Source organism: Amphiprion ocellaris, chromosome 16 (genome assembly GCF_022539595.1).
Source record: "Amphiprion ocellaris isolate individual 3 ecotype Okinawa chromosome 16, ASM2253959v1, whole genome shotgun sequence".
Taxonomy (NCBI): Eukaryota; Metazoa; Chordata; class Actinopteri; family Pomacentridae; genus Amphiprion; species Amphiprion ocellaris.
The window spans coordinates 21,063,038-21,086,567 of record NC_072781.1 but is presented as its reverse complement, the minus strand read 5'-3'; the positions used below and the strand labels follow the sequence as shown (position 1 = coordinate 21,086,567).

Sequence of the window (23,530 nt, the reverse complement as noted above, 5' to 3'; positions counted from 1 at the left end):
ATTTTTGTATATTTGTCACACTTAAATGTTTGGCAAACATAACCCAAACACAACACAAAATGTAGTTTTTAAATGATTTTATTTTTTGAAGGAAAAATGCTATCTGGCCCATCTTGCTCTGTGAAAAAGTAATTGTCCCCTTAGCTACCAATCTACCAAATGACCAAATTCATTTGGCAACTGCATTTAGTTTCACCAGCCACACCCAAATTTGATAACTGCTAGGTCTGTTGAATATAGGGCTGCAACTAACGATTATTTTAATAATCGATTAATCTGTCGATTATTTTTTTCGATTAATGGATAAATCAGATTAAAAAAACAACACATTTTTAATTTCCACCGCTTTATTCAGAAAGAGAAGATTTGGACTGACAGAGCAAAAAAGATCATTGTAACGAAGTATTCGTCTTCAACCATCGACAGAGGCCTCATGTCAGTGATCATCATGTTGAGGATGCTCTCAGTCAGGACAGCTGCTTGCTGTGGTGGACATGATGTCTTTCTCATCATGAAGCCTGTCATTTTTTGCTGTTCATGAAATGAGAAAGCACAATTTACAACAACTCAGTAGTTATCTTGTTTTATTTGCAGTATTAGGTTAAGGCAAGTAAGTAATCCAAAGCGCAGCGCAGCGGTTCTTCATTACATAAATTGAGAAGTAAGAAGTTACTTTAACCCTTGTTTGGTCTAAATGCAATTCATCCTGCCTCACTCCAACACAGACCAGTGTCTTCACTCAGACTTTGTGAGAAAATTAAAACTGGAGGCTTAATCTTTAAATTATCACCATTGTGTGCAAGTTATGTTTATTTATAAATCATATTCAAACCCTGCTTAAGCTGATTAAAGTGAAATAAAATCTCTCTCTCTCTCACACACACACACACACACACACACACACACACACACACACACACACACACACACACACACACACACACACACACACACACACACACACACACACACACACACACACACACACGTGTCCTATCACTGGTCATTAATCAGCTAACAAACAAATGCTAGCATTAGTGCTGGGCGATATGGAAAAATCATATATCACGATATGGATTATTTTATATCACGATAACGATATATATCACGATATACCACAATAAAGTATGTTATCAGTTATTCTCTGAAAAGTTCAACAAAATTTTCAATGCTTACTTTTCTCCATGAAACTTCAACCTGTTGCTAGGGCTAGATCCGAATATTCGAATATTCGGTCCCGATGGTGGTATGCGGATATTAATTTTGAGATCCGAATATTCGCCCCAAGAGTATGCATAGTGACAAGAAAACGCTAATACAATCGTCGCAGGCTATTTAATGATATATTTGCTGCAATAATTGATAAAATTAGGTTAGAAACGATAGAAACGATAGCAGAGAAATGGCACGATGGACACTTTTCTATCGTTCTCACGATATGTATCGTCATATCGCCCAGCACTAGCTAGCAACAGGCGAGCTACCACAGAGACTAACGTTACGTTTCCTCACTGTATAACGGAATGAACATAGGCTACTGTAGTGACTTACCCTGTTGTTGAGCTCCCTTCATCCTCATCGATGACTCCAACGTGTTTCCATTTCAAGTGCTCCTGTTCCATCTCATATTACTTTTGCAAAGCTTGCATGTTACGCATGTTTTTTGTTTTGTGAAGCGTGAAATGCTCCTACACTTTTGAGGACTTCGGTCAAACAGTTTTCTCCATGTCGGTTATGTTTCACTTGTTGAATTTACTTTTCCTTTGAAAATACCGCCTCCGCTCTGCATCCACCTCGCTCTGTTCAACTCGCGCTGCAGGTGGAGTTTTTTTTTTTTTTTTTTTTTTAAACAAAACTTTATTTCGGTCAGCCAGCATTGATTAAAAAAAACAAAACTTTATTTCAGTCAGCCAGCATTGATGAAGCACTGTAGGTGAAGTAGACCATGGAGTAGACAGCTCCACGACATGGCGAGTGACGCATGAATTGTGCAACACAACGAATCAACAATGAAATTCGTTGCAAATGCTTTTAATTAGGGCTGGGACTTTAACGCGTTAATTTCGATCAATTAATTACCACGAAAATAATGCGTTAAAAATGATAACGCAATTAATTGCACCCTCCTCAGTTCCCTCATTTCTGGCACACCGGTAACTCTGATGAACACTCCAGCCCAGTAGGTGGTGGTAATGAACCTAAAGTCTGTTTGTAGCCATGAAGAAGCACAGGAAGTACTGAGTGAAGTCGGGCACTGGTGAACAGTGAAGGAAGATGAGATTGAGCTTGTTGGGCAGAAGATTTTCTTTTAAAAATCTTCCCGATGGCAGCTTGGATAAAAGCCTGGTTGCGTGCAAATTGTACAACAAAGAGTTTTCTAATCACTGCAGCACTTCAAGCCGACGGTATCACCTCAATGTAAAACATGTTACTGTTAGCACCAGAGCTAACGTTAGCTACGAGTCATGCCAACTGCTAATGGCGAAGCCATCCCATAATAGACCACTTTTCTAGACAGTGCTTGAGTTTACAGAAAGTCTTTAAATGTTGAATAAAATCGCTATAATTGCACTTAGATTTGCAGTAATCTGTGAATGTAGCAGACAGATGAAAAATGCAGATAAATAGAAATGAAACATTTTTGTGGTTTAAGTTTTTACTCCGTCGAGGCTCCGCCTCCTTGGAGGAGGAATAACCTAAACAACAAAAATATCTCTTTTGATAACTTGATTATAAACTTTTTGTTTTTAAAAAAAATTACATAAATAAAAATTGATATTCCTATAAAAAGAACCATCAAAATTACACCATTTATCAGACCCAGAAAAGATGAAAACAGAATGAATCTCTGGATTATCAACTTTCTGAAGCTCCTTGAACTACTTATGGTGATTTTATGTGCCATCTAGTGGAAAAAACAACTAAATTCAGGCTTTAAGTCATCAAAATCACTTTTTTCTATATGTCCCATTTTCCTTTTTTTAAATAAATTTTAAATTATAAACACATATATTTCTATTCATTGATTCAACTGTCAACCACAATTTTATTTCAATTGAAAAACTTCCCTTATTGTGTCAAATATTGCTATTTGACAAAACTGCAATTAAAAATTGCGATTAATTACAAAGCCTGTAATTAATTAGATTAAAAAAATTGTAATCGCGTCCCGCCACTACTTTTAATAATCGATTTTTATCGATTTCATCGATTCGTTGTTGCAGCCCTAGTTGAATATAAACATCACTAAATAGAACCTGTCTGGTATTGTGAAGTATCTAAAGGGTCTCAAAAAGCAGTACATGATGCCACATTCTAAAGAGATTCAAGAACAGATGCAAAACAAAGTCAATGACATTTATCAGCCTGGAGGATTACAAAGCCATTGCTAAAGTCTGGGTCTCCAGAGAACCATAGTGAGAGACATTATTAACAAATGGAGAAAACACGGAACAGTGGTGAACCTTCCCAGGAGTAGACCAATGACCAACACTTCTTCCAAGAGCATCAATATCTAATCCAGGAGGTCACAAATAAATCCAGATGAACATTAAAAGATGTGTAGACCTCACTGGCCTCAGTTAAGGTCTGTCTATATGATTCCACAATAAATAAGACAGTGGGAGAAAATGAATCCATGGGAGAGTTGCAAGGCGCAAACCACTACTGACCAAAAAGAACATAATGGTTCATTTGGCATTTGCAAAAAAAATATCTGGATGAGCCCCAAGACTTTTGGGATAACATCCTGTGGACTGTTGAGTCAAATGTGGAATTTTTTTGAAAACATGAGTCCCATTATATCTGGTGTGAAGCTAATACTGCATTCCAGAAGAAGAACATGATACCAGCAGTGAAACATGGTCGTGGTAGTATGATGCTTTGGGGCTGCTTTGCTTCCACAGGAGCTGGACAACTTGTCATAATTGATGGAACCATGAATTCTGCTCTCTATCAGAAAATCCCCCTGGAGAATATCTCCCATCAGTCCATGACCTAAAGCTCAACACAAATGGTTTATGCAGCAAGACAATGACCGAAAAGCACACAAGCAAGTCCATCACTGAGTGGCTCAAAAAGAACAAAATTAAGATTTTGGAGTGACTGAGTCAAAGCCTGGACTTGGATCCAATTGAGATGGTGTGGCAAGACCTTAAAAGGACAGTTCATCTAATGTGGCTGAACTTAAACTGTTCTGCAGAGAAAAATACACCAAAACTCTTTCATGGAAATGGAAAAGACTGATCACAAGCTGTAACAAACATTTAACTTCAGTTGTTGCTGCCAAGAGTCGAAAACCAGTTATTAGGTTTAGGTGATAATTACTTTTTCACAGAGGTGATATAGGTTTACAATAATTCTTCAATAAACCATAATTTAAAAGCTACGTTGTGGGTTATCTCTGTAAAATATTCAGTAAATATAAATATTAGTTTGATGATCTGGAACATTAAAGTTTGAGAAATATGCAAAAATAGAAGACATCAGTCAAAACCACCACGGTCTAAAAGTTCAGCATAATACAGCTTAAAACTGGTCAAAAATACTAACTTTAGGAGAACTTTTATCACAGCCTCTGATGCAAAATATCATCATGTCACAGCACATGACAACGCAACTGATGATTCATTGAAGTCCACACACTTTGTACATTTGCTTGACACTGCCTGCTTTCTGCAATATATACATACACACATACACATACATATACATAATATGTACACCAACAATTACAGAAATTAGGTAAGAATGTGTTCATATTTACTTACAGTCTTCTTGAAGCCAAAGTATGCTCCTATAAAAGTGAGGGGGACTGAGATACAGAACCAAAGAGCCAATATGGCTACCAGGGTTCCAAAGGGCATGGCTGCTGAAGAACCTTCACCCCACAGGATCAGGTTCATCACAAAGAAATCTGCAAACACCACCCTGAGGAGTGACAAAGATGTTAGAATAAAGAGTTAGTGAGTCAGATGGTGGAAGCAAGATGTTGTATGTCTTTCTCATGCAGGGAACTTCTAACCCCAGATCATTACGTTAAGTGTTACATTGAGCCATGATAATCTTACCCGGGACAGAGAAAGGCGGTCAGCAGAACATTGGTCTTCCACTTCTCTCCTCCAAAAGCTACAACACAAAGACAAACAAAATGAAAAGACATCAAATGAAATTGGAAGCTGTCATGTTATTGCTTTTGTTCTCACCGTTTACATGTATTTGCCTATAGGGACTCCAGTGAGCATAAGATACTCAGCAAGTTTTACTACCAAGTGGCAGTCTTAAAAATATTAATTTAAATAAATGTCTGTTAAGTCAGTATTGCCTGGTGAGGTAACATACAATACCATTCAAAAGTTTGGTATCACCCAGGCAATTTCACGCTTCCCATGAAAACTCACACTTTTATTCATGTGCTAACATAATTGCACAAGGGTCTAATCATCAATTAGCCTTTCAACACCATTAGCTAACGCAATGCAGCATTAGAACACAGGAGTGATGGTTGCTGGAAATGTTCCTCTGTACCCTGTAAGTGCCATTTTTGCAGTCCTATTATAATTTAAGAAATTATCATCTTCGGTGCTGAAATGCAGATTTTGTAAATTGAGATGGTTAAAGTGTTCAACTTAATTATTATCCTGTTAGGCTTCCTCAGGCTTCTGAATGCAGCCACGAAGAAGAATGTGGCCGGAAGTTATGTTTTTGTTTTCAGTATACGAGCAGGAGCGGAGCAACACGGTAGTTTTACCGTTGTCATTATCATTGTCATCATTATCGTGGTTCTTGTGATGATGTTGCTTACTAAAGCGCGTAAAACGATATCTCGCCCCTCGCTCATGAAGTGGTTATGGAAACAAGAAAGAGAAGAGAAGGAAAGAACTACAGAACTTAAGATAACCACTACATTAAGTAAAACTACCAGGCTCACTAACAAGATAACTGCATCGTCATGAAGTCGCAGTAAACGGTAAAGACTGCATGAAGCACGAAGATAAGTGCCTGGTTAAAGTGAATGTAATGAGAAACAACTACGACGTGACAAATACGACACAAGAAAGAAGCACTATCGTCACGCCGCCTCATGTCAAGATTAAAATGTAAAAGCTGAGTGCACAGCCCTTTGTAAAATGGCACAACAAAGATGTTTTTTCGTCTTCAGAAGATGACACTGCAAATGGAAGCGCCAAGTGCTTTGTGTTATAGACCATCTCATGTCAAGAACGCGTGCTGAACGTTAAGCTGCAAAGGAGACATGGCGAGAGGGCAGTAAAGTATACAGAAAAGGGTCTGGAAGAACAAATCACCAGACAAGTAAATTTAAGAAGAGCAAAACTCTCACAACTGACATTAAAAACGAACAAGATCAATGCTTTGGTGAAAAATAACGAAGATCCAGACATTGTCGATGAACATTTAAATGAATGCTCAAAACTCCTAGATGAGTTCATTCAGTCAAACGATGACGTTCTTAGGTTGCTGCCTAATGAAGAGAAAAATGCTGATCAAACATTTTGGTTTGTACCTAAAAGAGAGAACTTCAGTAGCTTTATGGCTGAAGTTGAAAGGTGGACAATTGTGTCAAGGCAACAACAGCAAGATGATGTACGCCCAGAGGATAGTGCATCTATGGCTACTGGACCAGTGAGAAGGAAGTCAGGCTCCTGTGTCAGTGGAGGTGCGGTTAGTAACCTCTCATCTAGAGCATCCCGAGTTTCATCTGCATCATCCAGACGCCACAAGGAAGAAGCAGAGAGAGCAGCCTTGATCGCACGAGCAGCAGCCTTAAAAAAGAAGCAAGAGCTGGAAATGGAAGAATGCAGAATAAAGGCTAAAAAAGAACAGCTTGAGTTAGAGACAGCCATTGCTGCTTCCACTGCCAAAATAAAGGTATTGGAAGAATTTGAGGGTGAAGAAGGTATAAATGAAGGTGAACATTTCCTTGCTGCGAGTGCAATATACAGTCACCAAAGGAGTTCACCTCCATTAGAAAATAATGACCACTCAGACTCTTATGAACGATCACACAAACTATACAATTTCCAAGTGAAGCACGAGAATGACATGCAGCAAGCCGATGAAAAGGCCCAAATAAACCTGTGTGAAGTAATGCTAAAACAGAATGACATAACCGAGATGCTAGTTAAACAACAGAGACTATCACATCTGCCCCAAAGAGACATTCCTGTTTTCAGTGGTGACCCACTGGAGTTTAAACCATTTGTGAAGGCATTTGAACACACAATCTATGAAAAGACTGAAAGTGACAGTGACAGATTATATTATCTAGAACAGTTCACCAGAGGTGAACCCAGAGATCTTGTCAGAAGCTGCCAACACACAAGTTCTCAGCAAGGCTTTGAAGAGGCAATGAAGCTATTAAAGTATCACTATGGAAATGAAATTAAAATAGCAACTGCCTACACGAAGAAGGCATTCAACTGGCCACAAATAAAGTCAGATGATGCTAAGGTACTGAACAGTTTCTCCTTGTTTCTCAGTGGATGTAACAGTGCAATGCAAGACACTGATGAGCTTGAAGAATTAGACAATCACACTAACCTGAGAACCATTGTAGCCAAACTCCCATACAAACTGAGAGAAATGTGGAGAGTTTCTGCCTTTGACATCCAAGACATGAGCGGAAGAAGGGCAAAGTTTCATGACCTTGTCAGATTTGTCAACAGACAAGCTAAGATAGCATTAGAGCCACTGTTTGGTGACATTAAAGAATCTGATGACAGGAGAAAGGCCTACTTCAATGTCAGAACAACTGGAGCATCTGGACCAAAAGGAAGCACATTTGCCACAAGTGCAGCACCTATTGTAAAGGAAAGATCACCAGAAAATAATGCCTTCCAGAAGTCATGTATGTACTGTGAGAAAAAAACATACACTGGCTGAATGCTACAAAATCAGAAAACTGCCTTTTAAGGAAAGACTAGAATTCCTTAAAGGAAAAGGACTGTGCTTTGCATGTTTAACACAGGGGCACCTGAGTAAACAGTGTAAAAAGAGAATGGTTTGTGACTACTGCTCAAAGAGACACCCAAACATGCTCCATATCACAAGAGGATGAAACTGCTGAGAACACTCAGAAACATGCAACTGAAAACGCCACTTTAAATGAACCAGCATTTGTTTCAAGTGGAACATGTGGTGCTACCAGGGCTGGTAACAACATCTGTGCCTTGTCAATCATACCTGTTTACATCAAGGTAAAGAAAAGTAATAAGACAATTGAGACTTATGCATTTATGGACCAATGGTAGCCAAGCCACATTCTGTTCTGAGAAGTTAATGAGACAGCTTGGCATAGAGGGCAAGAAAACTCAGATCCTTCTCCGCACAATGGGCCAGGAGAAGTTAGAATCAAGTTACCTTGTTACAGGTTTGGAAGTCAGGGTTGTGGGTGTGGTGTGAACGAGAATGTTTACATTGACCTACCCGAAACATACACTCACATGGATATTCCGGTGTCAAGGGAGAGTATTCCTGTGCAAAAGGATTTGGAAAAGTGGCCTCATCTGCATGGTATCCATTTGCCACAAATAGATGCAGATGTTGGACTTTTAATAGGATCCAATGCTCACAAAGCTATGGAACTGTGGGATGTTGTCCACAGTCATGATGACGGTCCATATGCAGTTCGAACAGTCCTAGGCTGGGTCATCAACGGTCCTATTAACAGAGACAACTCTTTCTCTTTGGAAAACAAAACAAGCGTGTCAGTGAATCGCATTTCCATTGCTGATGTGGAAACTTTGCTGCTGCAACAGATTAACCATGATTTTCCAGAGAAGGCCTGTGAAGAAAAGCAGGAAATGTCCCAAGAAGATGTTCAATTCATGGACTCTGTTGCTAAATCTGTCAAAAGAGTCAAAGGACACTACAGCATAAGTCTTCCTCTTAGAAACAGATCTGTCAAGATGCCTAATAACCGTAACTTAGTTGTTCAGAGAGCAGAAAACCTGAAAAGGAAACTCCTCAAAAACAAAGAGCTGCACAATGAATACCAAGTCTTCATGTCTGACCTACTGAGCAAAGGCTATGCAGTTCAAGTGCCACTCGAACAACTTGAGACAGACAATGGAAGAGTTTGGTACATACCCCACCACGGAGTGTATCATCCCCAGAAGAAGAAGCTTCGTGTAGTGTTTGATTGCACATCATCGTATCAAGGCAAGTCATTGAATGGAGAGCTCTTACAAGGACCAGATCTAGCAAATTCACTAGTTGGAGTGTTGACACGATTCAGACATGAACATGTTGCTTTAATGCAGTGGTTCTCAAATTTTTTCTGTCGGGCCCCCCTTCGGAGGACAAAAAACTTTCGTGCCCCCCCCAATAACTTCGTGCATATATATATATATATATATATATATATATATATATATATATATATATATATATATATATATATATATATATATATATATATATATATATATATATATATAAAGATCACGGGTGTCAAACTCATTTTAATCCAGGGGCCACATAAACCCCAATCTGATCTCCAGTGGGCCCCACCAGTAAAATCACAGCATAATAACCTATAAATAACCACAATTCCAACTTTTCCCCTTTGGTTTAGTTCAAAAATAGTACATTCTGAAAATGTTCACATTTAATGAAGTATCTTTTTACAAAATATTATGAACCTGAAATTTCTTAAGGAAAACAAGTTCAGTTTCAACAGTAGCCTATTATGCCTCAGTTCACCATTTACACATGCATTGTAACTGCCAGATAACAGTTTATCTACAAAAACACAAAACATTCAGTCACAGGTTTCTGGAACTGAACAATCTAGTATTTAAGTTCATGATCAGAACAACTTGTCAAGTTCTAGAAATTATTTTAAATTTAAAATTTTACAAATTTACAATTTACAGTTAATGTTGTTGTAATTTTTATCGTTTGTAAAGTCGTCCCACGGGCCGAAATGGACCATCTGGTGGGCCGGTTTTGGCCCACAGGCCGTATGTTTGACATTGCTGGTAAAAATAATCGGAGGAGATGAGCCGAGTACGTGACGTGATCAAGTACGCTGGTGTTCCAACTGCACATTAACGATGCGTTTTCCCGTTCTCTGGAGTCTGTACTTCGGAGTCTGAACGGCCAGTGCATATACCATAGATATATATAGAAGATCATTATTAATAATAATTTTTTATATCTATGGCATATACAGTCTATGGGGTCAGCACAATTTCAGTATTGTTGTACGCTGCGAAAAACAGGCCGACGTTAAAACAATAGTTCAGCTAATTAGTTCCGTGTTGAAGGACCTTTTCCTCCCAGTCTCCTGCGCCCCCCTTGACATGCCTCTGCGCCCCCCTAGGGAGGCGCGCCCCACTATTTGAGAAACACTGCTTTAATGTCAGACATTGAGGCTATGTATCATCAGGTTAAAGTACCACCAGAAGACACTGATCTACTACGTTTTTTGTGGTGGCCTGATGGAAACTTAAATGAACCCCTGGTAGAGTACAAGATGACTGTGTACCTATTTGGTGCAACGTCCTCACCCAACTGTGCCAACTTCGCCTTAAAAAAGACAGCTGAGGATGCTAAGGGCAAAATGACACCTGCTGCAGTAAATGCAGTGCTTCATAATTTTTATGTAAATGATTGCCTTCTTTCAGTGTCCAATGAGAAACAAGCTTGTATGATGGTTGAAGAGCTAACATCATTGTGTGAAAGTGGAGGATTCCACTTAACCAAATGGGTGAGCAACAGCAGAGTTGTCCTTATCTCGATCCCTGAGTCAGAAAGAGCAAAGGAGATCAAAGATTTAGATCTCTGCCACGATGCACTACCTGATGAAAGAGTCCTTGGAGTAAACTGGTGTATTGAATCAAGACTCATTCAAGGTCAGAATTAACGCAAAACATATGTCACGGACAAGATGAGGCATCCTCTCCTTTGTGAGTTCAATATATGACCCTCTGGGGTTCTTGTCTCCAGTCATACTCCCAGCCAAGATGATAATGCAAGAACTTTGTGGTAGAAAACTGGCTTGGGATGAAGATATTCCCTATGAGTTGGCTCACAAGGCATTGTCATGGCTTTCTGATTTCATGAAGTTGCATGGCTTCACAGTGAACAGGTGCTTGAAACCAGTCGGTTTTGGAGTCATCATGTCTGCACAACTGCACCATTTCGCAGATGCAAGTGAGAAGGGTTATGGTGTGGTCACCTACCTTCATGCCATTAATGAAATGGGTGAAATCCACTGTTCATTTCTCATAGGAAAATCGAGAGTATCCCCTTTGAAGCAGACAACCATCCCGAGACTGGAATTAACAGCAGCAGCTGTTGCTGTAAAAATGAACAAACTCCTGAACAAAGAACTACAACTGCCACTGGAAGAATCTGTATTCTGGACAGACAGTAGAATTGTCTTAAGGTATATTGCCAGTGAAAATATCAGATTCAAAACATTTATCGCTAACAGTGTCACTCATCAGAGACAACTCTCAGCCAAGTCAGTGGAAGTATGTGAACTCTGAGCTGAATCCTGCTGACTATGCATCCAGAGGAATGAATGCAGACACATTTATTAAATGTCAATACTGGACCAACGGGCCAGACTTTCTGACAAAGGACAAGGAACATTGGCCAACTTCACCAAACATGCCAAAGGAAATGCAGCAAGATGTGGAAGTTAAGGCTGCTGTAAATGTAAATGCTGCTGATGTGCACATGGATCCACTTACCAAGCTCATCCATCACTACTCAGGGTGGCACAGTTTGGCAAAGGCAGTGTCCTGGATGTTGAGGTTCAGACAGCTGCTCCAGAAGCTGAGTGAACAACGGAAAACTCTGTTGTCGCAAGTCAGTCCTAATCAGAGTTATAAGAAAAATGAAGTGTCAAAGCAAATGCAAAGGTTTAGAGCAACCATGAAAGGGACTTTGTTGACTACAGCAGATATTGTACAGGCAGAAGGTGAGATCATTAGGTTTTGCCAGCATCAGTGCTTCAGTGATGAGATTGAAACTCTTCAGAAAGGTCACAAGCTTAAAGGGTCAAGTCGCATTGTTAAACTTGATCCTGTTGTTAAGGAAGGTGTTTTGAGAGTTGGTGGAAGGTTGCATCAATCAGCCTTACCAGCAGATGTTAAGCATCCAGTGATACTTCCTAAAGACCATCATGTCTCTACTTTGACCCTTAGACACCTTCATGAGAAAACTGGACATAGTGGGAGAAACTTTATCCTTTCCAAACTGAGAGAGAGATTCTGGATTCTGAAGGCAGATTCTGCTCTTAGAAAAATACTGTCAAAGTGTGTAACATGCAGAAAGATCTCAGCTAAACCAGAAGAACAAAGAATGGCGGACCTGCCAAGGGATTGCCTGATTCCAGATCAGCCCCCATTCACCAATGTGGGGATTGACTATTTCGGGCCCTTTGAGGTAAAATGTGGGCGGAGTTGAGTCAACAGATATGGTGTTTTGTTTACATGTCTCACTGTTAGAGCAATCCACCTGGAAGTTGCCCATTCACTTGAGACTGATGCATGTATAAATGCATTTAGAAGATTCATAGCTAGAAGAGGTCAGGTGTCTGTTATGCGATCAGACAATGGAACAAATCTAGTGGGATCAGAGAAAGAAATGCGTCAAGCAATTAAATGTTGGAATCTTTCTAAGATTTCAGAGGCGCTTTTGCAGAAAGGTGTTACCTGGATATTCAATCCACCAGTGGGATCTCATTTTGGTGGTGTCAGGGAAAGACAGATACGATCTGTGAGGAAAATACTTCACCAGATCCTGAAGCAGCAGATGATGAACGCTTTCAGACATTGTTATGTGAAGTGGAGTCTATTATTAACGATAGACCGATGACCAGAGTGTGTAATGACCCAAATGACATTGAAGCACTCACAGCTAACCATCTACTCCTGTTGAAAAGACAACCAGTTCTGCCGCTCGGTGTGTTCAACAAAGAGGACTTGTATTCTAGGAGAAGATGGAGGCAGGTGCAGTATTTGGCAGACATGTTTGGGAAGTGTTGGACTAAGGAGTATTTACCGCTTCTGCAAGAGAGACAGAAGTGGCTAAGGACAAAGAGAAACTTGAAACCTGGAGATGTCGTCCTTATAGTTCAATTCAATTCAATTCAATTTTATTTATATAGCGCCAATGACAGTCAAATTGTCTCGAGACGCTTTACAGAACCCATATGCCTGACCCCCAGAGCAAGCCAAAAGGCGACAGTGGCAAGGAAAACACCCTTTTAACAGGGAAAAAAACCTCGAGCAGAACCCGGCTCTAATGTGGGGGGACCCATCTGCCTGCTGGCCGGGCGGGTTGAGAGGGACAGAAGAGGTAGAGAGGTAGAGATAGAGGGGTAGAGATAGAGATAGAGGGATACAGATAGAGGGGTAGAGATAGAGAGGTGGGGGGGTGGGACACAAGTTGATGACAAGGCACCAAGAAGTTCTTGGTGTATGGGAAAAGTCGAAAGGACAGTACCTGATTCCAAACGACTTGTCAGACGAGTATTCATCAAAACTAAGAGCAGTGTATTAGAAAGACCAGTTGATAAGTTATGTCTATTGCTTGAAATGGATGAATAATATGAATATTCATGAGCAATGTGTCTTTGTACTAACATCACAATTTGAGTGAGTATATTGTTATTAGTTAAGATAGGATGTATGTGAATTTTGTGTTGCATTTCAGGAATAAGTTTGTTTAGTGAGATTCATTTGATTGTGAGTTACTGCAAAGACACCTTTGTTTGATTTATAATTGTTATGTTAGAGCAATAACAATTATGGGCCAGAATGTAAGCGCGATTTTTGCAGTCCTATTATAATTTAAGAAATTATCATCTTCAGTGCTGAAATGCAGATTTTTGTAAATTGAGATGGTTATAGTGTTCGACTTAATTATTATCCTGTTAGGCTTCCGTAGGCTTGTAAATGCAGCCATGAAGAAGAATGTGGCCGGAAGTTGTTATGGTTTTGTTTTCAGTATACAAGCGGGAGTGGAGCAACATGGTAGTTTTACCGTTGTCATTATCATTGTCATCATTATCGTGGTTCTTGTGATGATGTTGCTTACTAAAGCGCGTAAAACAATATCTCGCCCCTCGCTCATGAAGTGGTTATGGAAGCAAGAAAGAGAAGTAAGGAAAGAACTACAGAACTTAAGATAACCACTACAGTACCCCTATGTAAATATTCCATTAAAAATCAGCCGTTTCCAGCTAGAATAGTCATTTACCACATTAACAGTGTCTAGACTGTATTTCTGGTTAATTTAATGTTATCTACATTGAAAAAGATTGCTTTTCTTTGAAAAATAAGGACATTTCTAAGTTACCGCAAACTGTTGAATGGTAGTGTAAAAGTAAAGAAGCCTGTGGCCATTGATGAAAGCAGTGCAATATTTACATCTGAAGTGATACCAATTGAATGACTGTGGCAACACTCCCAGGAAAAATGTTTTATTAAGTTACTCCTGCTGCAGCCTCACATTAATAACATTTAACCAGCAAAACGTGAGTTAAACTTTGTCATGAATTAGGCACAGAAAATAAAAAGTGCGCATCAAAAATGTATCTACAAAACAATGGTCATTTTTGGCAACTTATTAAAGCAGTTTAGTTTAAAATAGCGCATGTAGTAACAGAACAAACGGGAGCAGCAACAGTAAGTTGTTAGATGAATGTTTATATTCTAGTTTAAAACATTTTATAATTGCTTAAAGTGCTTTGGTCTAGTTCATTTGTACTTACATTTGTAGAGCCGAGCAGCCACATATCCAGCAGGAGTTCCCAGAAGGACCCAGAGAACAACAGCACATGTCATCAGAGCCCCACGATTTGCCGGAGAGAGGAATCCAAGACAGGCAAAGACTGAAAAGGGGCGAAAGGGAGATTTTCTAAAATGTCATGTTTGCAGTTTCATTGTGTTTTGTCAAATGTGTTTTCTGTATAAATGTAAGGCTGTATTGTCATGCCAATGCACATCTGCAAACTAGAGGCATATTTCCACAACTCTGCCAGTTTGGTGTCATGCAATGCAGTCCACTTGAGGATGAGGCACAGAGTAGAGTCTAATCTTGGCCATCTTAGCGTGTTCAAGTTTTGGCATGTGAATATTAAAGCTTGTTTTATGCCTGACACGTTAGCAAGGTCCGTGCAGCTCCGTGCAGAAAAATTACGTCATTTTCACACCCACGCCCCCTTGAGCAGCCTTTCCGTGCGGAAAATTTCCGCTCCGCGGACCTCCAAATTTTTCTAACTACGAGGACGGAGCCGCGCGGAAAAACATGGCGGAGGGCCAGGTCGTACTCGTAGCTGAAGTCTAGAAATACGTGCACTTATACGATTCATCACACAGACGTCACCATGACAACCGGGTTATGAACAATTCATGGTGTGAAATTAAAACTAACTGCTGAAATGCTTTTATTTGGTAAAATGCCATGTTGTAAGTGGTGTAAACAATGGCAAACTTCTTCTTCTCTAGTTTAGTACCAGAGTAGACCAGGTAGATGTATGTTTGCGATACACTGCCCCCTGCAATATGGGAGCAGACGGCACACAGTATAAATGCACACACGTTCTCTAGTGTGGATTTCCATGCGGCTGATTTCCGCACAGCTCGTTCGTGCAGAAAGTATAACCCAGCCTCGAGAAGGGCCGCTCGAGAAGGCGTGGGTGCGAAAATGACGTAATTTGTCCGCGCGGAGCCGCACGGACCCTGCAGACGCGATAAGCATAAAACAGGCTTTAGAAGGTTCATTCTTCCTCAGTGTCCAATGCTCAAAGGCTAGAGTAAAGTTTTCGGATGGAGTCCTGCAGCAGTCCACAAACAGGTCTCACAAGCTCCTTTCACTGTTACAAAGTAGTGAAATCAGCCAAACTACCACATCCAGTTATTGTGTCAAGGGCGCACATAAAAAAGTTGAAAAACAAACAAAAGCATTGCTGCAAAGGGGTTTTGTCGCTCATTTCCTCAGAGTGATATGTAGTGACTGAAAGAATGAGATTGTCGGTACAAGCGGCCAAAATGAGCTTCCTCTGCAGGGTGGGTGGGCTCAGCCTTAGACATAGGGTGAGAAGCTCGGACATCTGGAGGGAGCTCAGGCCTTGTCCACATGTAGCCGGGTATCTCTCAAAACGAAGATATTTTTCTACAATTCGGCCTATCATCCACACGAAAACGCAGATTTACGTCATCAAAAACGATTCTTTTTAAAAACTCCGACCAAAGTGAAGATTTGCGAATTCTCCGTTTTATGCGTCTGCATGTGGACATCAGTAACCGGGGTTTTGCGTTTCGAAACGTCGCCGCCTGCGACAAAATATGTTCTTACGTCACATATGCGACCTGTGTTTACATTCGGTAACAGTATGGATGCTCTCACAAGGTTTTGGGTGCTGTTTCTTGTACAGGCGCTTTTTACTTGCTTGTTTTACAAGCCCAGATACTGCTCCACATTCAACAACACAGGCGAAGGACGACGTTAAGGACGGTTATTCTCCACCACCTTGCCATTCCAGCTTACTCTGATTGGATAGGATTTGGGGAACTACTGCCACCTAAAGGTCCGGCATGCTTATGAATGTGCTTAAAAACGCACTTATGCGGTTAGGTGTGGATGAAGTTTTTTTCTAAAAACGAGGTGGTGTGTACGTAAGTTTTTCTTCTAGACGGAGGGGGAAGGATATTCGGTTTTACAAAAACCCTGCTACGTGTGGACAAGGCCTCAGAGTAGATCTGCTGCTCCTTTGTGTCGAAAGGAGCCAGTCAAGGTGACCTGGGCATCTGATTCAGAAAGAGTTTTCCTTTGGAGGTTTCCCGAGCACGTCCGCCTGGGAGGCAACCCCAGGGAAGACCCAGAACCCACTGGAGAGATTATGGATCTCGTCTGGCCTGGGAACGCCTCGTGGCCCCCCTGCAAGAGCTGGAAAGCGTCGCCAGGGGGAGGGACGTCTAGAATGACCTGCTTCATCTGCTGCCTCCGTGACCCGACCCCGGATAAGCGAAAGAAAATCGATGGATGGATGGATGGATGGATAGCTCTACCCTGTACAAACAGCCCTGCAGCGAGCTACGTGCCCCAATGCCACCATAGGGCAACACTAGCCTGTTTATTGCAGATAGGCCAGTCAGTCACTGAGAATAGAGAGGCGGTCAGAGTGTACAAACTCTGAGTGTGTTATGAAACCAATAAGCTGGGGATACAGGCTGCAGCTTACAATATCCCTTCTGAAGTTCATAGCAGTGATTCAGTCACAAGCCAAAGGAAGAGCTGCAAGCTTCGTAAGGGAGGAAGTCTATGCTCTTTTGGAGTAAACAGGGACAGATCAGTACCATGGTTTTACTCAAGATATTTCCTTGAGGGATGTAGGTGACTTCAGACCTACGGGCCCTAAAGAGGACTGGAAGGAATGGCAGGGTGTAACTGGGACCTGCACACATGCTCATGTCACATAAATTACATTATGTTGCTGGCTGGTCATCTAAAATTGAAACCTATTCTCTCTCTCCTGAGGGGCTACCATGCTTAAGTCTGGACAGACCACAGCTTATATCAACAGACAGGGAGCACTGAGATTTCTTCAGACACTTTCTATCTCTACAAGTCATGCATACAACAGGGGTACAGTACTGTTTGGAAGATCTCAACTCAATGCTATTAAACAATAATAAAGATAATAAACACATACAAAGGGTGACAAAGGTCATAATGAAGATCTGGGTTCCAGAGCCGAGGAAAACCGACAGCAGCATCCCCTTCTTGGGAGGTCGGAAAACATCTCCGTGGACTAACTTCCACCCAAACTCCTCCTGAGCATCCTCCTGGAAAACAGGATAGACCTAATGTAATGACTGCAATAAATCTTAACCACTAATGTCCACAGATGTGCCATGTACTGGTAGTACCATGATGAATTATCATAACTGCTTTGTTTCATGAAATAGTTAAAGCATAAAGTTATTTCATCTTTGCAGGAACGACAAACTTGGAACTATTGGCAATTTTCTGTCCACTGCTCGCCCCTCAGCTCCATTATTATCCTCCACAGAAATAGATACTCACCACAGAATCCATCTGATTGTATCTGGCGATGTCTTTATGCAAAGTCCTCAGCATGATCATGGCGACCATTCCAGACAGGAACAAGACAATCACCAAGGAGTTCATTATGCTTTGGAGAAAAACAGCAATCCGAGCAGATTTGATGATGCATCAGTACTTTGGTGTCGATCAATGTGGAAGTGGTTTTGTAATAAATACAATTTTTTTAAGTTCTCCAAAACAGGAACAACTGCATTTCATATAAGCATGCACACTTGCACAATAGGGACATCGTGATGATTCACACACACCACAGCATTTGCTCTTAGTAACCATTTGTTTGGCAACAGTTTATTTTACCAATCAGGACAATCCTAGTCAGCAGTTAAAAATCTGCTCCTGTTTGCTCTCAAGTTTGACTTGCAACAGACTACCACTTGAATCTGTGTTAACAACTACACTGCCCATCCAAAATAAATAGTTGCACACTCCAATATTTCATTGGACTGTCTTTAGCTCTGAGAACGACACACATTCACCATAGCATCATTTCAATAAGCTCCTGCAATGTCACAGCATTTATTTCTGTCCAGAGATGCACTCATTTTCTACCAAGATCTTGTATTGATGATGGCAGAGCCGGATCACTGCACAAAGTCTTCTCCAGTACATTCCAAAGATTCTCAGTGGGGCTGAGGTCTGGACTTTGTGGAGGTCAATCCATGTGTTTAAATGATGTCTAATGCTCCCTGAACCACTCATTCACAATGTGAGCCCCATGAATCCTGGCATTGTCATCTTGGAATATACCCGTGCCATCAGGAAGAAAAACTCCATTGATGGAAAGACCTGGTCATTCAGTATATTCAGGTAGTCAGCTGACCTCATTCTTTGGGAAAATAATGTTGCTGAACCTGACCAATCCCGGATCATAACCCTAACCCCCACAGGCTTGTAGGCACTAGCCATGATGAGTGCATCACTTCATCCACCTCTCTTCTTACCCTGACGTGCCCATCACTTTGGAAAAGGGTAAATCTGGACTCATCAGACCACATGACCTTCTTACATTGCTCCAGAGTCCAATCTTTACGCTACCTAGCAAATTGAAGCCTTTTTTTCTGATTAGCCTCGCTGATCAGTTGTTTTCTTAGAGCTACACAGCTGTTTAGTCCCAATCCTTTGAGTTCCCTTCGCATTGTGTGTGTGGAAATGCTCTTACTTTCACTCTTAAGCATAACTGTGAATTCACCTGTTGATTTCCTATGATCATCTAAGAGTTTGGTCCGACCACATTTGTACCTTGAAGATGATGGTTCATCAATATTCTTCAGGTCTAAATAATGCGTTGGACGGTTCTTTACCCAATTTTAGTAGTTTCAGCAATTTCTTCAGTTGTTTTCTTTGCTTGATGCAGGCTAATAATTTGACCCTTCTGAGACAGGTTAACATCCTTTCTACGACCATAGGAGAAAGAAATGAGAAGCTCCTCACTGCATCAGCTAAGGTTAAATAAGTTGTTGCCATCTGAAACATATTCATCACTGCAGTAATTATCCAATGGAAGGCTTTTACCTATTTGCTTAGTTAAATCCAGGTGGTGATTTTTTTGGACAGACAGTGTATTATTGTTAAACAATTAAAAAATATTACCAGGAGAAAATAGTTTTTTCTTTCTACAAAATGTTTTTACATGAAGATCATTTCTGAGGTGCAAATCCTGGCACAAAATTCATAACACATTGATACATGTCAGTGTTTATGTGTTACCTGAACCACTGGATGTTAGTGTGAGGCATTGACTCCAGGATGTAGTCCCATCTAGATGCCCAGCGAATTTTCTTGTCCTCCTATATATATACACGTGCAAGCATGCACACAATTTATATACATTTACCTCTAAAACTAACAAAAAAAACATTTTTTCTTACTCATAATAATTCAGCTGTTTTTTATCAAAAAATGTCTGCCTCCATAGGCTTAAAGATTTTGGTGGCTTGAATCAATACAGTTATATTGTTCCCCAGAGTGGAAAACTGGTCACAGAGGAAGTAGAATGAGTGGCCAGATGTCTCTTTATTTTATTTTTATTTTTTTACAAAGGACAGGTGGGATGACTATTGATCCAAAGTAATTCAGCATAGTTGCACTTGGTTTTTTGGGTTTGCTGTTTTCATGGCTGGATTGCAGCATTAATCCATTAATAGTTTCTAACCCAGATGGCAACAGTGTACAGCTTCTCAAAACAGCCTTTAACACAGAGAAATACTACTATTGTACTAACCGCAAAGTTGACAGAGTAGGTGTATGTGATCTTGAACTCTCCTGTGTGCTTGTTTTTGAGGAATTTTGGCCCTCCAGAACAATCAGGCTTGTCATCATTAGGATTTTCATAGCTAGGCAGAGAAGAAGAGGGAGACAAAGGAAATACATTTCAGATCCAAGCGAACTGCATCATTTATATACTTTGCATATTGAATACTGATTACTATGTGTGCATGACATAATAATAATAATAATAATAATAATGCTACCACACTGTTCTACTAGTATGTGGGATGGGCTTTCTTACGAGCGAACAGCATTGAGATCTTTAAGCATGCCACAAAAATGTTAAAGTGAATATACCTCAAGCCAACAGAGCTAACATAAAACAGTCATATTATAGCAAAAACTTTCAATCATTTGATAATACTAATAAGTAGGGCTGCTCTGGATCGTCTGAGCCATCTGTTACTGTCATGGCCCCCTCCCTGGTCGCTGCACCTGCCCCTGCCTGACCTCCCATGACCTCCTCTGCCCCTCTGTCTTCCCTGTTCTCTGCTCTGCTCCTCGGGCTGTCGGTACCTCCCCCCATTGCTGTGTGTGCCGACTGGTGATCAGCGCTGATGGAGGCCAGCTGCTGTTCCAACACACCTGCAGAACATCACCACCCATCATAAGCAGCATAAAGCCTGGCTCTCCACTCAACTCAGGGCCAGATCCTAAACTCTGCTTCTACATGCTGCTGACTGAACCTTGGAGTTCTGCCCTGCTCTGTGGAAGCTGCTGATATGACCCACTCCAGCCGCCTATAAAGGACCTGGACAACCCCTTGCCTGCACCGCCTCACCCGGCCGCTTGCCGGTATCCAGGAGTCTGCCAGCCCCCTTCCTTCCTGTTTTTGTGAGTCTCACCTTAGTTAGTTTTTTGCGCTCCCCCAGTTGTGGTTGTTTTTAATAAACCCGGTTAATTGAGCTCTGTCTCTGCCTGTCTGTGTGTTCTCACTTTGGGTTCACCCCTCACTCACCGTGACAGTTACTTATGCTGCTATAGGTTTAGACTGCCAAGGCACTCCCATGATGCACTGGGCTCCTCTCCTCTCTCGACACAATTGTATATCACTATTACATATCAGTAACTCTGTGTTTCCCAAAGTCCTGTGCTTGTTCTACAAGCTGCAGCTGCTGGCCTTACCACCTGCTATTCCCAACCCCCTCACCCCAACCAGTTAAGGCAGATGGCCACCTTCCCTGAGCCTGGTTCTGTCGGAGGTTTTGTTTTATACCCCTCGCCATTCCAGGACTTTTTTTGTTCCTTACAACCGTCACTCATAGGGAATCCAAAAGCAACTTTGGATTGCTGGGTTCTCTGTTTATAATTCATAAGGTCTGTACCTTAATATGCAGAGCGCTGTGAGATGACACATGTTGTGAATCTGCGCTATATAAATAAAATTGAATTGAACGCAATTACCTTTTGGGTTCAATCTTGGCAGCTACCAGTCGTGCTCCAAGTTGTTCATGCTCAACAATGTGGTAATAGATGGTAATGTCCACATGGTTGAAGATGTAAAAAGCATCCTTTTCATTAAAGTTTGACTGGAAAACAAAATGAAGTCACATGAGTTCATCAGAACTGAGTTGACCACTGTGCAATATCAATTAAATGTGAAATGTTTCAAATCTGTATCATCTCTCAATAATTGCATTATTTCCAAGATAACAAGCAAAGAATTTCCTCTTATGAACACTCAAAAAGTACAGACCCCAAAGTAGAACCTCACCGCAACAAAAGTGAATACACCTGTGATCACTGACACACATTAGAAAACCTCTGTACACTGAAACAAAGTTGAGAAAAGCTGTCCAGTTAGCCTAAATGCATGAATGTCAGACTTCCTAAAGATGAAAAAGACATCCAGCGAGATAGGTGACCAACTAAAAATCACTGGAAACACCTTTCCAGCAGGCATGAGGAGGTATAGAACAAACCATAGCACCAGTAAGTAGAGATGCAGTGGGTGTTTTCGTAAAATGACAACACAGCCAGTGTGCTATTTGCACACTCTAGCTCTGAAAAACAGACGGGAAAGGTGCTAAAGACATTCACCATGCGTAGGTTCTTCGGATCCAACTGAAAAACCTGTGATTAGTGGACAAGTTTTGATTGTCATGGCTTCATCCCCACTAAAATTTATGGGGGCACCTGAAGACTGAGATAGTCAAACATTCTTAACATCGGAATGCATTCTTTATACATACTTGTGGACTCCATGCAGCCTTAGTGCTGCTGTCATTGAAGCAAAGGAGAGGGACACAAAATATCAAAATATTTTGAAATTCATGGATATTTTGTTGAGATTCAACTTTTCACTCGATGTCAGCTTGATGGGGTCCAGCGTGTCTGCCATGAATCTGGTCAAGAACACCACAGTGAGTCTTGACAGTGAAGCACAGAGATGGGAGCAGGATAATATGGGGCTGTGCAAAGAAGTTACACTTTTATAGATGGCACTGAGAATGGCCACAGACATAGCAAAATACTGTGACAGAATGGGAATATTTCAGCATGAGTCTCTGATCAGAAATAAAGGTAGACATATGGAGTGTTGATAAAATACAAGATTTCAATCTCAGTAATTATTTTTTTCGCAGTTTTTTTTTTTTTTTTTTTTTGCATTGTGTTCTACCTCAACTTCATGACCGGCAAAGTGTTTTTGCTAAACATTATGCTGTTACCCTTAAAAACCTAATTGTAATCAGTCATTGAGTTCAAGTGAAGATTTGTGCTTAAATTAAAGATATTCTTTAACAGACAGACATATAAAAACCTATTGCCACATGGTCTATGGCTGTCACTGGGGCAGGGTTTTGTCACTTGAACTATTTTGGCTGATTTTTTTTAAGCTTGCAACCACAGCATCTCAGTACACTCCAGAGAAAGAAAAGAACACTTTACTGTACCTTCAGCGCAGTATAAATGGAGTTTTTCCTCTGACTATGTCCAAAAAACTGTGTACAGTCAGACTGATCAATCAATCAGTCAAAGTTTATTTGTATAGCCTTTTACAACAGCCCAAAGGGTGACTGAAGTGCTTCATAGTAAAAAACAAGAAAATAACTTAAAAACAATATAGTAACTTGATGTAGGTTATATTTGGATTTATCCAAAAATAAAATGTAATTGAATGGTCTATGTGTGGCAATTCTTGTCGATCTCT

The 23,530-nt window shown here is 40.7% G+C and overlaps 1 protein-coding gene across 1 annotated transcript in view; it reads right to left on the bottom strand.

Annotated features, from left to right (window-relative positions):
- tm9sf2 (transmembrane 9 superfamily member 2) overlaps nt 1-23,530 on the bottom strand; it is a 41,321-nt gene that overhangs the window by 11,426 nt on the left and 6,365 nt on the right. The window contains exons 6-13 of the mRNA XM_023262811.3: nt 21,784-21,908; nt 20,333-20,444; nt 19,819-19,898; nt 18,070-18,178; nt 17,696-17,828; nt 14,753-14,872; nt 5,070-5,127; nt 4,770-4,929 (exon numbers count right to left, since the gene is read on the bottom strand). Coding sequence (XP_023118579.2) covers nt 4,770-4,929; nt 5,070-5,127; nt 14,753-14,872; nt 17,696-17,828; nt 18,070-18,178; nt 19,819-19,898; nt 20,333-20,444; nt 21,784-21,908 — 897 coding nt within the window. The remainder of the gene's footprint in view (nt 1-4,769; nt 4,930-5,069; nt 5,128-14,752; nt 14,873-17,695; nt 17,829-18,069; nt 18,179-19,818; nt 19,899-20,332; nt 20,445-21,783; nt 21,909-23,530) is intronic.